At 35.2% G+C, this 15,169-nt stretch overlaps 1 protein-coding gene across 4 annotated transcripts in view; it reads right to left on the bottom strand.

The window, feature by feature from the left end:
* The window catches only part of LOC108757168 (probable phosphoserine aminotransferase), a 242,032-nt gene that overhangs the window by 129,646 nt on the left and 97,217 nt on the right, over window positions 1–15,169 (bottom strand). For all 4 annotated transcript variants that reach the window (XM_018501576.1, XM_018501574.1, XM_018501577.1 and 1 more), the window contains 3 exons: window positions 11,976–12,088; window positions 11,736–11,897; window positions 11,323–11,417 (listed from right to left, as the gene is read on the bottom strand). In XM_018501576.1, coding sequence (XP_018357078.1) covers window positions 11,323–11,417; window positions 11,736–11,897; window positions 11,976–12,088 — 370 coding nt within the window. The remainder of the gene's footprint in view (window positions 1–11,322; window positions 11,418–11,735; window positions 11,898–11,975; window positions 12,089–15,169) is intronic.

The following is a 15,169-nucleotide window of genomic DNA, read 5'->3' as shown; positions in this document are numbered from 1 at the left end:
ATTTGAATTTCATTCATTATTGACGAAGATATTGTATATACAACTTTGAGCTAAAAAATACGCGATGACTTTTTACTCAACCTAATATTACATGTTTTGCATTGAATGTTGCACGACCTTATGTACAGAATTTACATCCATCATCACTATGCCAACGAATTGCGCCGCATGTCGCTGTAGTAATAATACTATTTACTACCTCATTCCACAGCAGTCGACAGGAGTTGATGTTGAATATATTGATAGTAAATTCAATATGGTAGCTGTTACAAATTATTTCAGCCAATCAAAGAAATATATTGATCACGTGACACTTTACGAATCTCTGTTACACTGTAGGGTCTCTAATGTTACTATCAAATTCGGTGTATAGTATGATGTATACACCAAATTATTCATCGAATTTAATGGTTACACCTAACCGATACTCAACATTGATGATAAACACTCAAATGATACTCAATATCGAGTGTCTACACCAAGACAATACCGAATATTCATGGTTATTTTCAACCGACACCTAACATTGATGCTCAACATTTAAGTGACACCCAAGGTTGATGGTCAAACTCTCAACGCACACTCAATAAATTGACGGTCAACACTCAACTTTGGTGGTAAACACCTAAATTTGAGTTTAACACCAAAAATTGAGGGTTTTTTTCGAAAGAGTGGCTATGACTTAGTACGGAGTCTAAATTGGATTTATATAAATTTAAAACATTTTTATTCTGATTTCTGTTACTCATAAAAATAAATAAATAATAGAATAAAAAATTTCCTTTTTTTTCAAAAATTCAAATTTTCAAAATTCAATAGCGACATTTAAAGTTTGGAGGAAAAGGTGATATGATGGCATCCCAATTACATTTTACACAATAATCATGTTAATAATCAATATTTAAGTTTAAAACTTGACAATTACATTTGTTAAAATGTTGTTGAATCGATTCTGGATTCTGAGTTACGAAATATTTATTACTTTGGATACTATTAATAAAAATGTAACATTGCATAATGATTAAAAGAAAAAAAGGGGGGTAATGTGGCCTTCCATAAAAATAGCCTTAAAATATTTGTTTTATTTAGAAAATAGTATTTGGTTACAAAATTAACAAAAAAGTAAAACATTTCCAAATGTATGCAAATGAATGTTTATACATTCATGTAACTTCTACTTCTTTCTCAGCATATAAGCTGCTCAATACTAAAAATCTCAGTACTAAAAATAGTACACGTAATATAAACTAAAGATTAACAGTAGAGCTACAATCGATTATCAAAACGGCGCATTTTAAAGATTTTACATATTTTTTGAAAAAAATTGTTATTATATAGTTTAAAAAATAGATTTGGAATAGGTTTGGAAGTTTTTTTTTTCTTCAAAAAGCATGTATACACGCTCGTATAATAATTTATGTAACAATTTTTTCTGAGAAGAGCACGCATTCTTTTGCCTGAGAGGAATCTAACTATCAATTAGAATTTAACTATAAGCAGATTTTTTTGTGGGTAAACATGATTTGAGAGGTGAAACTGTATTGTAGCCTTCAGCCTCATGTACGTGTATTCGCTATCAGTTAGATAGTTCCAGTATATGATGTCTTTTCAACCTTTTGACCTGATTCGTATTTTCATGTAAAGGATTTACTAGTTGATTAGGATGGTTACATAGTTTATGGTGATATTTTGAACTTCTCGCTCTGATTTCCTCCTTAACCATTTGTAAATATTCGTACACTTCGGTGTTTTTGGTAAACCAAGGGGCTTGCGTGATTAGCTTCATTTACGTTTATCTATGATCGAGATGCAAGCCCAAATACTTCACCAAATTCACTCGAGGTAGGACTTCATTGCAAATGTTGACTGGTGAGACAAGTTCTCTTAATTTAAGATGAAGGTTATATGATTTGATTTTTGAGTGCTGATCTGGATTTTCCAGTTCTGGAATCATTACTCTAGCTTTGTTAGATGCATCTGTAAGTATTTAGATGCTTTAGTTAGATCTCGGTTACTAGGCAGTATCGTTGTGTTATCAGCAAATGTTGCTGTGATCACTTCTCTAGTTACTGGTATATAAGAAATTTACTGGCAGATATAGGCACAATAGAAAAACCACTAGAGTAGGGCTATGTAGATTAGTGACAGGACGGAAGTCTACCAACTCGAAGGAGAGACGAAGCCTGAGCTCGAGCCCTGATATTTTTCTCTGTTGTCGTCAATTGTTTATAAGTATATCTGATATAAAGATTAGATATAATATTGGGCCTACGATCGAACTCTGTAGAACGTCAGCTTTTATTGGGTAAAATTTTGAATATTCTTCTCCCTCTTTAATTCTAAATATTCTTCCACAAGATTTGATTTTAGGAGTAGGTAAAAGCTATGTGGAAGCTTTTCTGTTTATTTTATAGAGTAAGCCATACTCTATCGAATGCTTGCTGCACGTCTAAGAAGACTGCCGAGTAGTATTCTTTGCGTTCCATGGTTTATCTAATTTTATTAACCACTGTACGTTTTCTTAATTGTTGAGTGATGCTTGCGGAATTCAAATTGATGTTGTGGAACAATACGAGGATGGTCCCAGAAGTACCCGACCTAACAAAAAAAACACAAAAAATTTGGGAAAAAATATCTTTATTTCTCAACACATAGTCTCCTTTTAGCTCAATACACTTTTCCCAGCGATGTTCAAAAGCTTCGATGGCCTGTTTATAGTAAGAACCGTTAAACTCCTCAAAATAGCCATTAACCGCAGATTCCACAATGTTGGTAAATCTTCTACCACCGAGCCATTTTTTCAAGTTTGGAAAGAGAAAATAATCCGAGGGGGCTAAATCTGGCAAATAGGGTGCGTGGGGAAGCAATTCGAACTTTAACTCATTGATTTTGGCCATCGCGATAATGAATGTGTGAACTAATACATTGTTTTGATGAAACAACACTTTCTTTTTCGCCAAATGTGACCGTTTTTCCTTGATTTCATCACCCAAACGCTGCAATAAGTTCGCATAAATAAATACTCGCCATTGATTGTTCTTCCTTTTTGAAGGTAATCAATGAAAATTATGCCACGCGCATTCCAGAAAACTGACGCCATGATCTTGCCTGCCGATGGAACTGTTTTTGCTTTCTTCGGAGCCGATTCCCCCTTTTCAGTCCATTGCTTCGACTGTTCCTTCGTTTCAGGTGTGAAGTGGTGGACCCATGTTTCATCCATGGTTATGAATCGGCGCAAAAATTCGGCTTTGTTGCTGCGAAACATCGCCAAACACTCGATTGAAACATCCTCTCGACGCTGCTTTTGTTCGATTGTGAGCAAGCGCGGCACCCACCTTGCGCACAGCTTTCTCATCTCCAAATTTTCAGCCAATATGCGATGTACAGCACTTTTTGAAATGTTTACCATGTTTGCTAGCTCGCGCACTTTCAATCGACGGTCACCCAATACCATTTTGTGGATTTTCTTCACCATTTCTGGAATGGCCACCTCACTTGGTCGACCACTGCGATGTTCGTCTTCGCAGCTCGTACGGCCTCGTTTAAACTCTGCCAATATTTTACTCTTGTAAACGAAGGAGCAGACTCCTCCAGAGTAGAATCCAGCTCGGCTTTGATATTAGTTGGGCTAAGACCTTTCAAATGAAAGTATTGTATCACATAACGATGACCAATTTTTTCCATCTTTGCAAATTCACCGAGATCGTCCACTATTGATGGCTGCCAAACAAATACTGAACAACGTAGCGTCTTCAAACTTCATAGTTAAGCTTTAGAAAGTTGGTGCTTTCCTCTACAGTGATTTTTTTAATACAACAACCGCCATCTGTACGTCAGGTCGGGTACTTCTGGGATCACCCTCGTATCATTGGCTGAAATTACTGGGCTAAACAGCTTTAACAGCACTGGTAACAGGCTAATAGGTCGATAGAATGTAACTAGGTTCGATGATTTGCCTTTTTTAAATCATTATTATTTGTGAGACTTTCCAGGAAAACATGAGGTGCGGATAATTTCGTTGAATTAAAAGACAAAAAAGACTAGACTAAAGTCCCTTTCTTGGCAGCTACTTTAGAATCTCGGAAGCCAGGTGCTTTTTTGGGAGATAATCTCTTAATTGCTGCTTGTATTTCCTTTAAACTAATTGGTTTCAAAGGAGTTACAGATTATTATTTAAAAACTCCTTGACTTTTTTACTATTGCTGTCTCTTTACTATTTTCTGTGGAGTAAAGACTTTCTGTAGAAATTGAACAAAGACCTCCGCTTTCTCTGCTTCACTGCGAGCCCATTTGTTGTCATTGAATTTTAGGATAGGGATATTGATCATAGGTGGTATTCTAGTATTTTTATAACAATTTTCCAGTGAGTATTCGTTAGAATTAGAGGGACTTAACGACTCTAGTTTGCGTGTTAAGGTATCATTGTCTATTTTATTCAGTAATGCTCGGAGTTTCATTGCCGCTTTGTTGAGTGCAAGTTTATCTTTCGAGAGTCTGCTCAATTGCCAATTCTTGTGTAATCTACGCTTTTCTAATATTTTCTTTTTGATATCCAATGAATAATTTTGATTTTGGTACGTACTAACAATGCGCGTGGGTGTGCAACTTCATGTCCCCATTTGGATTATCTTTGTGATATAAAGTGTGGCCTTATTTATGTCATCGTTGGATCTTAATGGTAACATTAGATTAATATTTTCATTTATGCACTTACGGAAGGATTTCTAGTCCGTCTTATGATTGCTCAAATATGGTTGCGGTAGTCGATAAATGACAGTAGTACTTAGGATAGCTATGATGAATGATCTGAAGAACCATCAAAACAGTTTTCCACTTTTGTGTAGATATTTCCTATGCCTTTGGTAATAAAGATGTCTATGAGGTCTAGGACTTTATTTTTATTCGTTGGCTAATACGTCGGCTCCCTGATTGTTAGTCTAGTCCACAGTTTTCAATACTGATTTTGAGTTCCCTCCCTCTCAATTTTGATCCCCAGCAAGTATTCTTTGCGTTCCAGTCTCCACCCGCAATAAATCGGTAACGACGACAGAACAAGCTTATTTGTTCTGTCCTATATTCCGCTATCACATAATGTTTTATTGTATTTTTGATAAATGGCAGAATCACCATATGCTGTACCATCCGGATGATGAGTAGAGTAGAGATGGAAGCCTCTAGAGTAAAGACCTTGTTAACGGTCATGTGTGTTTCTGAGATGAGGACAATATCCAGGTTGTTTGCAATAATAAGTAAGAGTACTTCCTTTTTGTTTGGCAGGAGACCATTAATATTTCATGTTGCAATTCGTAAAGATTTTATTTTATTAATTTAGAAAATAGTGTTATGAGAAGCCTCAGTAAGAAGTTGAATTGGCTAATTAGCATCATTCTTTTCTGATTATTTATAAAGTAAGGTTTCTATCGTAATTTGATGTAATGTCTCTCCTTTGAGCAAATGTGCACTTGTTATAAGATACGTTCTGTGACTGTGATCTTCTCGCGTTTTCCTCCCTTACTTCAGTGTTACATTAGATTCTTTCGTTTTACGATTAGTGATATTAGGGTTTTTTCTTTTTTCGATTTCCTTATATACTTCACATCCTTTGTAATTAGAGGAATGATTATTAAGGCATAATGCACATTTGACAGGTGTGCTCCAATCCTTTTTTGGATAATCTATGGTTTTATGTTTTTCAGCGTACTTTATGCATCTATATGGGCGCAGACAGTTGTTTTCAATATGTTCATATTGTGACATCATTGGCATTGCACAATTGACCTTCTTTTCTTGGGATCTTCTATAGTTATTCGAGCATTAAAGATGTGAGTAATTTTTTCACAAATTTGTTGTTAGGTCTAAGTTCGATGTTGACAAAGAAGATATTTAATTTTTTATCGCGATCAAATCTAGCGTTCATAATTTTATCTCTTACGGTATTGCTCCTGTTTGTTCTATAGCCTTCTTGACAGATTCAATAGAAGTTGTGAATTGAAGGTGCTTAATTACGATTCGATAGGGTCTGTCATCTTTTTCAATAAACATATGTCCGATTAAACCTTGGTCTCTGACTAGATCTATAACTTTTTATCTGCATTTTTATAGGAGATCCTCAATTGGTGAGATGTAATTATTTTGTATTTGTAGTTCTCTGTAGAAATCTGTTTGCGGTAGGAATGTCTCCTATTGGTGATGAACATGATTGTGTTCTTTTCTTTTTGTACTGTCTGAATATTAGGGCCTTTTGCCATTCAATCGACTTCTGAGTAATTTTATTTTGCTGAGTGTTCATTTCTTTGTTTACAATATTTTGGTGTCTGGGGTCATAATCCAAGGGAACTGATCCGTGGTCTATTTTTAAATAAACTCTCGTGGAGTGTTAGTTGACTCTGTTTCGATATTATTTTCGTTGAGAGCGATCTCAGTAGCAAAGTTCCTTTATCAAGAGGAACCTTATCAAACAATGGTTGCCTCCTCCTCCCCCCTCAGAATCCTTTAGGCCGGCCTCCGAAGAGGATGGATTGCCTGGGGCATTTTCCGGAATACCACTTGGAGTAGTCACATCCGTTTTCGTTTTATTCATTGTTTTGAGTTTTCGGTTTTCTATCAGGGTTCCTTTCCTTAACTGGGTTGTTCTAGTTTTGAAGAGTATCGCCTTTCGCCCCTATCTATCTGCTATGACCGAAGTCGCATTGCCCAGGGTTCGCGATCATAGACGCTAGATGATAGAACTTGCTGGTTTACTTAATGTTCTACAACGCGGCATTTCATGACTCTATTTAGATGCTATCTTTCAATAATATACACCGCGATCTTACCAGCCATTAAACCCCGACACATACACTTGGCACCTTTTTTTTAAAAGAAATTTGTTATGATTAATAATTATCTGGAAATTAAACTGTTAACCAGAAGTTGAATCAAAGTTGCTGTCAATAGTCATATCTTAATTCTAACATTAGATTTGCATTCAGCGAGTCCGCTAAAATTCTTATGTAAGATAATTGAGTGTAGTAGAGGAAAGTCACCGATACCAACATACCACTTGTTTTTAGACAATATTTTTTAAACAAAAAATAAAAATAAAACTTTAAGAACATAAATAAAACTTTAATAACACATTAAAAAATGTCTTCTATCAGATAGTATAAGCAGTTTTTTATAATACTGTTTGCAATTTTGTAATAATTAATTTTTTCATTAGATAAGCAAAAATGAGCGTCTGATAAAATGGGCTCCAAAACTGACACAGTACGCAGTAATGCTATGTATTCCTATTCTTTTTCTTTTACAGGAATTATCTATATAATACCTACAAGTAAACGTATATAAGATTTTCCAGAATTTTTTCTTCATCATAAAACATTTTTTATTATAAAACATTTTTTATTAAATTATGGGCATATTTACTTTATGCTGAGGTCTGCAAAATGCAAATATGTAACACGATAGTTTTTTTAAGAGTTTTTCCATATATGCACGGTTGCCTTCAACTCTAATAGAGTTATTTGACACTATAAAGCAACCTTAAGTCAACTCTTCTGGTCTGTTTTACAGGTGTGGCAGTTTACGCTGCACTCTAATTTTAAATTTAAAATCATATTATAAAAAAATTAAAAAAAAAATAACACAAATAAAATTAATTTAGGAAACTACAACTATTTAAAATGACGTAATATTATCAATGATATAGTCACTATTATTTGAACTACGCAATTTGCAAAAGAAAATCGTAAGAATTTTATTTTCGCATTCGTAAATTTCGTTTTCAGCTGATTTTGTATAGAAACAAACCACAAATATACGAATTATGAGTTTATGCTTCTTTAATTAGTTAAACAGATCATTTTATTATTATTAATAAAAGTGCAATAGTTTCTGAAAAATAAAGGGGCTATCATTTTTGAAGACCTATGTCAATATTGGCGACTTTCCTCTAGTAGCTTTCATTTGAATTATTCAACTTCTGGTTAACAATAATTTCCAGACAATTAATATTGCACATTTCAAAGGATCTTTTTTAAAAATCCAACTCCATAGTTTTCTTTGACATTTATTAGCAATTAATTTAAAAAAAAAGTTCGTCTCAATCCGTTAAGAATAAAGATCTATAGCAATTTTTGAACAGTAATTCCCATTTTTCCACTGTGTGCCAGTCAAACGTCACAACTCAAGTGGTGATTATTCCCACGTATCCCCTTCTACATGACGTAGCGTGTTATAAACGTCTGTGAATTGACATCTATGCAGATTGCAGAGTAGCACGACCTTTTGCGATTCTTTTTATTCTTCCTTGATTTTTTTTTTCGAGACGCGTTACTTCGTACGACTTCAATTTAAACGATTAATTTTTTCGCGTCGAAATAATTGATTGATATTATAGCGACGATAAATCCTAAAAAAACTGCTCAAGTGTTGTTACTTCAATTGAAGATGAAAAAATTAAAGATATGTAGCTGAGACACTTGATTTGTCAATGTCAACGTACTTATTTTAGATTCATAAATACCAATTCTTTTCAGAGGAAGCTTAGTTCGGGACGCCCTCGCTGTTCCAATAATGATAACAGATTGCTTTAAATTCTTTAAGAGATAGACATCAAAGCCGTCCAAATTCGAAATAATTTAAGAGAGTTCGCAACACCAACGTATCCGTTAATACCATTTGAAGAAAATTAGTGGAACAAAATCTGTTTTCGCGCAAGCCTGCGGCTGTACCTTTGCTTCAACATTGCCATCGCGTAGCCCGATTCAATTTTGCAGTGTAGAAACTGGACTCACATAAACTGAGGTTAGCTGAAAGTTCTTTCTAGCAATCTCGTTTTCTTCTCTATTCTCTTGGACGAGAACGACGAGTTTATATAGTAAAGAAGAACGACTTGCAGATTATAGCTCTAAGTGAAACCACAACTACAATGAATGCTCTGTAATAGGTTGGGCAAGAATTTCTGCAAATACTCACATAATCTGTACTTCTTTAACAATAATATGAACAATAATATGAGATGTATACGTGAAAAACGTATTCATTCGATATGTTGTTTCGTACACACCCCTCATCAGATAGAATTTCTTGTTTATGCGAAATAATGCTTGATCACATATTGCGAGAAGAGTACTTGATTTTCTCGATGAAATTGCCATAAATTGATTCGATTAACCAGTGAATAGTCCAGATTAAAACCCCATTGAACATTTATGAGACAACCTTGTCAGAAAAGTGCGAAATCACGCATGTGTGTATGTGCGCCCATGCTTATAGTATATTAATAGTGAGTATGATCTCTTCGTGCATGTACAATATTACCTCATTCATGTGATCAGGCATACTCCTTATTAGGCTTTTAATTTCGTTCTATGTAATTGCATTCCATTCGTAGAATTCTTTGAAGTACTTGCTCCTCAATCACCGCAAGAACTTCGAAGAATTCTATGAATGGAATGCAATTACACATGTACACATATTTCCGCACACATCGTGCGCGCACATGCACACATATACACACGTACGTAAGCATGCACACACATTCACGTACACACGCGCGCGCGCGCGCACACATCCGACATAGAGAATCAGATTCTTGTCACGACCACGCCGTTGATCCCAGATAACGCTAAGAACAGGATACATATATGCATATGCGCGTACACGCACGCACGCACGCACGCAAAATAAGGTTCAATTCCGATAAATCAAACTCTATGCAGTTCATATTGAAATAAATTACAATCATAACTTTAGCTAATGACAGCGATACCATAAATTGGTATAACTAAGCAAAAAATGATATCAAATTTTTACTCCGTAAAAAAGCATTTTAAATGTAAAATTCCATATCTGCATGTTTATTTTATCCTATTAGCCTGCAACGCCTAATTCAGGCCATGTATCGTCGCAATCTCAGACCTTCGATTTTGCAATTTTTTCTTCTTACTTTGCCACTTTAAAAAAATTGGCCCAGTACAATTCTCATTCAAATATCCTTAAAGTGGACACTGCAAACTTCATTCTGCATTTTTAAATATATTTTTGTCTTTATTATTTACCAAGTTACGATCATTTGAAATTTGGTAAATTTTTCCTAAATTTTCAGTGTGTGACCGCTTTTTCTGCAAATGAGTATATATTCGCAACCAGCTTATATGCAACCCGCTTGTAACCGCCAAAATATATTCATATTTCGACCTGCATGTACGGGCCCTGTCATCTGCACTCATCTGTACATATTTGCGGTTCACTAGCTGGTATCGTGCAAAATCTTTTATATTAACGATCCATACATAACCTTATTGTAGCCGTTTACCCGTAGCCGCCACGGACACTTAAGCCCGTATAAGATCACCGACTCTGTAGATCGACTCGATTCTAACTGATCCTCAGCGGACCAATCATAGTGAAACATCGACTGACTGAGTCAGCCAACTCGCATTTAGATTTGAGTTTATTTTTCGAGTAAGTGTCGTCAGCTCAAAATTACAATCAAAATTAGAATCAATATAGAAATACAAAATTTAATCACTCAACGATTGAGGGCAGATAAATTTTCTTCCTAACAACTATTGTCAATATAGAAAATTCTGAATAAAGATACTCGAACGAAAGATACTAAAACGATTTAATGATTGTATATAAGAAAAAATAGTTCATAAACATCCGTAAGAGACAGTTGGGAAAGATGGCATTAAAAAAGAAACATTAGAACTATTACGATTCGGAATTATTATTAATAAATGAAGTCGAGAAAGATCTTAATTCTGCGAATCTGTCAGCCAGAATACCTGAAACTTAGCCGGTATCACGTCTCGATTTTCAACATAAATATTATATTATATTTCGATACAATTCGTCCGAGATTTACAACACTCTTACGTTTTATTAATTTTACTCTTCTATATAGTTGAGTCAGTTGGTGACAAATATCGGCAAACATCAACAAATAGGATCGATCAACTGGAATCGGATACTGCAGTCGGGCCTGCAGAGTCGGTAGTCTGATACAGTCTTTATGCATATTCGCGCACTGCGATCCGCAACTCAACGACTGGTGGCAGATAGATTTCCTTCCTAACAACTATTGTCAATATAGAAAGTTCTGTAAATAAAGACACTCTTTGTAAAACGATTTGATGCCTTACGCTTTTCTCGAACCTTGGCTCCGGCGAGCAAATTCCGGCGAGCAAAGCGTACCGTCGCAGTTTCAAAATTTCTTATTAACATTGATGAGAGTGAAGTACTACATGATGTAAGTAAACGAAATTTCGTCAAACACAATATAATTCAATATGTTTGAAGATATTTATATTTAATTTGGATATGGATACTTACCTTAGATACCTCAAAAGGTTTCGTAAGTATATTAGATGACATATCAGCAACAAGTGGTATGCCATTTGTTTCCGGGATAAAATCAAATTCAATTCCTGGAAACATACATATTTTAGTACACATATATCCGTACATAATTCCTAACAAAAATAAAGATCGGAATGTAAGTCGAACATAAAGATAAAATGACAAAAGCATACAATGGGTCCTCTAAAAACGTAAATTGTAATAGCGAAACGGAAAAAAGTCACTTCTAAAACACTATTTTCCATCATTCCAATTTACGCTTTTTAAAAGTTTCATTCATACTTCTATTACTTTCCTCTTACAATCGACTTACGTCTCATGTTTTTTTTATTTTTGTAAGCAAGATTAAAAAATACAATAAAACAATTCAAAATATTTTTGTTTACCATGTATAGTTTCATTAGCGCAATAATAAACATATGATGCATTCGCGTTTAAGTTCCACGTGGAGGGATGCGGAATTTCTATATATTTTGTTACATTAGACAAAACCATGTTCACTTTTCCATATTTCGCCGCTTCTTTTGCCGCCTTTGCAGACCATGAGCCTAAATAAATGCATTTAAATTACGAATTTTTTTTATCCTATTTTATTAAAAAGATATAAAAATTACAATTTTTCTCACCAGTTACTAAATAATCCGCAGTTCCTGTATTCATAATATTAAGAGGAATAGCTGCAAAAATGGCAGTACCGCCTCCTTGCATGAACAGGATTTTGTAGTTGTCAGGAATATTGCTTTAAAGAAAAAAAATTGTATGTAAAAATTAATAATTTACGAAAAGCATTTATAAACAGGGTACAAAATCTCATTTTGTTTTAAATAGTCTCGAAAACTATATAAAATACGAAAAAACATTTAAAAGAAAATTATATGGCTTAGAGCAGTGTAAATAATGATAAAATCAGTTCTGGAAAAATTTTAATACTTTAAGATAGAACTTATTATTACTTCTTAAAAATGAAATTATATAATTTATTTTATGTAACATATTTTGTCTAATTTATTCATATAAAAGTATTGAGGTAGAAAATATTTAAAAAAAAATCCAAATAATTTCCGAATTATTTTATACTTATTCTGTCACATGGTGAATGAAATATAAAATATCTCGATTCATTTTTTTATCATTGTACCTTAATAGTTCTATGCATAGAATAATGAGTTGAATCACTTGTATAAAAAAGACACATAGTTGCTTATTTAAAAAATTACGCATTTTGCAATATTTAACTATATATATTTTTTTAAAGCATGTGCGTTTTTATATCAATTGATTTATTTGATTATTTTATGTATAAAAATATTAAGATTGTTAAAAAATTAATACAGTATAATCACAGTATATCTACATTTCATACCAAAATATGGTAGAATAAAGTACAAAATAATCACAAAATTATTTTAATTTTTCCATATCTCTACCTTAATGTTTTTATATGTAGAAAAAGTTAGAAGAATTATATTATACAATATACGTATTGTTACGTCCAGTGGACTCCACAATTTTTTTGTTTCGTGAACGTTCGATAAAGTAATTAGTTAGGGTAAAGCATAAATAAAAACTCAGCATTAACGGCCACCGATCGACGAGCGTAACAAGTTTAAAGAACGTGTCGTTAGAAACCTTCCCAGCGATATTGGAAAAATTAGCAAAAACATAGACAGTAGTAGCAATACTATGAGAGTTCTAACTCGGATCCTCTAAGGGGAGTGCGGGGCGCGGAGAGTACTCGTAGACGCGGGGGGTATTCGTAGGCGCGGAGGGTATTCGTAGGCGCGGGGGGTGGCGCGGAGGGTATTCGTAGGCGCGGGGGGTGGCGCGGAGGGTATTCGTTGGCGCGGGGGAAGGCGCGGAGGAAAGCGCGAGGGGAGGCGCGGGGGAAGGCGCGGGAAGTTCCGGTGGCATCGCTGTAATAGGACCCCGGTCGGTTGATTACATAAACAATGCGTTTCTTATTTTTTTCATCCGCCGCCGCCACCGTCGCCACCGCCGCCGTCGCCGCTGTTGCGGGCCCCGCGTCCACCCCAAAAATGTGTAGATAATAAGGGCTCGCACGTTAGAGAAAGATAGAGCGTGTACGACGCTTTACATGACACATTATTATCTGACATGTGCCAGATTAATAATCACTGATATTATAACGTAGTATGCTTTGTAAGCGATAGAGCGTGCACGACGATGTTGGAGCGCATAACGTGATATGAGTCAAGAAAGGATGAAAGAAATGAATCCTCTTTTCTATAACGCAGTTTTTTCAATAAGGTTTCTTATTAGTACGTCGAGGTATAGGATGGATGGAGAGTAAAATAAAGTACAAATATAAAATGATGTGGACGAAAATTTTTTATTCGCCTCTTATTACATCGTGTTTTTTTCATACGTATTAAAAACTGAAGCTAATAGCTCGCAATTGATGAGTTGACGTCCATTGAAGAAGCTGCTGTCGCGTATGGCGTTCTCAGATGTGATATTGGAGAATCGCTTATATACTTTGCATCAATTGTAATATATCAATCGCGAATATACTTTGCATCAATCGTATCGACGAGTCGGACTAATTGTTCGAACGTTACATCGATACACACGTCCAAGTCAAACATACGGCGTAGTGTCGTTTCGGTCATCGTAATGCGTACGGACGAAGAATCGAGACATACGTGCGTAGCATCGTCCAGCGTACAAACTCTGACGATTAGCGGCCCAACACTTATAAAATTGTCCGTGTATTCGTTTCGAAGCATTTTGTAAATATTCCATCGCTGCTCGTAGAGACTCTTCCAGGTTCCGAGAGACAGCGATAGTTCGTGTCCGCGATGCTCTCCCAGGACGATCTCCACATAACTCGATGGACCAACGTTCATACCAATTTCCAAAAATTTATAGCCCGTATTCGTCAGATCGTAACGCCTGCTCAAACGCATCGCATGATGCTGCGGATTGCATACATACATAATGTTAAAAAACGTTTCTTTTGTGTATAGAATGTTGAAACTTACATGTTATATTCCTTCTTCACGTCGTACAATACGCTGCTCTCTTTAGCGAAGTACATTTTTTTTTAACCGTTCGTACAAGCGGGTATCGCAAGACTGATTGCATCCGCGTAAATTGTGACGTATATGGTAATATTTCGGGAATCGAAGAAGGAGACAGGCCCTTCCCACTCTTTCCAAGAATTTCAAACATGTCGCGACATGTTTTATCAATATGGTAATACTTCTGGAATCGAAGAGGAGAGACAAGCCCTCCCCACTCTTTCCAAGAATTTCAAACGTGTTGCGACATGTTTTATCACGTCTTTCTACATATTTTTTTGTCACAAGCATATACGTACGTTTATAGGTACATACGTTTATACATACATACATACATACATACGTACATACATACATGCGTACATACGTACATACGTACGTACATAAAGGGTCCCAAAATTAACGCAAGATTTGAATTTGCCGCCATTTGTGCAGTAAAGTGTTGGCAACCCAAAAAAAAACAATTTAACAGCTGACAGTTTAGGGTTAGTGAAAATGAGTTCGTTGAATGGATTATTGAATCATCAACAAATGGATGCTGATTTTTCGAGCAAAATCATCCTAAGCGATGAAGCACATTTTCACCTTGATGGCTTTGTTAATCGCCAAAATTGCCCCCTAGATCGTGTGATTTAACACCATTAGATTTCTTTTTATGGGGTTATTTGAAATCACAGGTCTATGTCAACAAGCCCACAACCACCCGTGCATTAAAGGAGGAGATTCAACGCTGCATCAACGAAATTCAGCCACATTTATGCAAAATGGTCATGGAAAAT

The sequence above is a fragment of the Trachymyrmex septentrionalis genome, unplaced genomic scaffold (genome assembly GCF_001594115.1).
Source record: "Trachymyrmex septentrionalis isolate Tsep2-gDNA-1 unplaced genomic scaffold, Tsep1.0 scaffold133, whole genome shotgun sequence".
Classification (NCBI taxonomy): Eukaryota; Metazoa; Arthropoda; class Insecta; order Hymenoptera; family Formicidae; genus Trachymyrmex; species Trachymyrmex septentrionalis.
The sequence above is the reverse complement of the archived record's forward strand: the minus strand, read 5'-3'. Positions and strand labels throughout refer to the sequence as shown.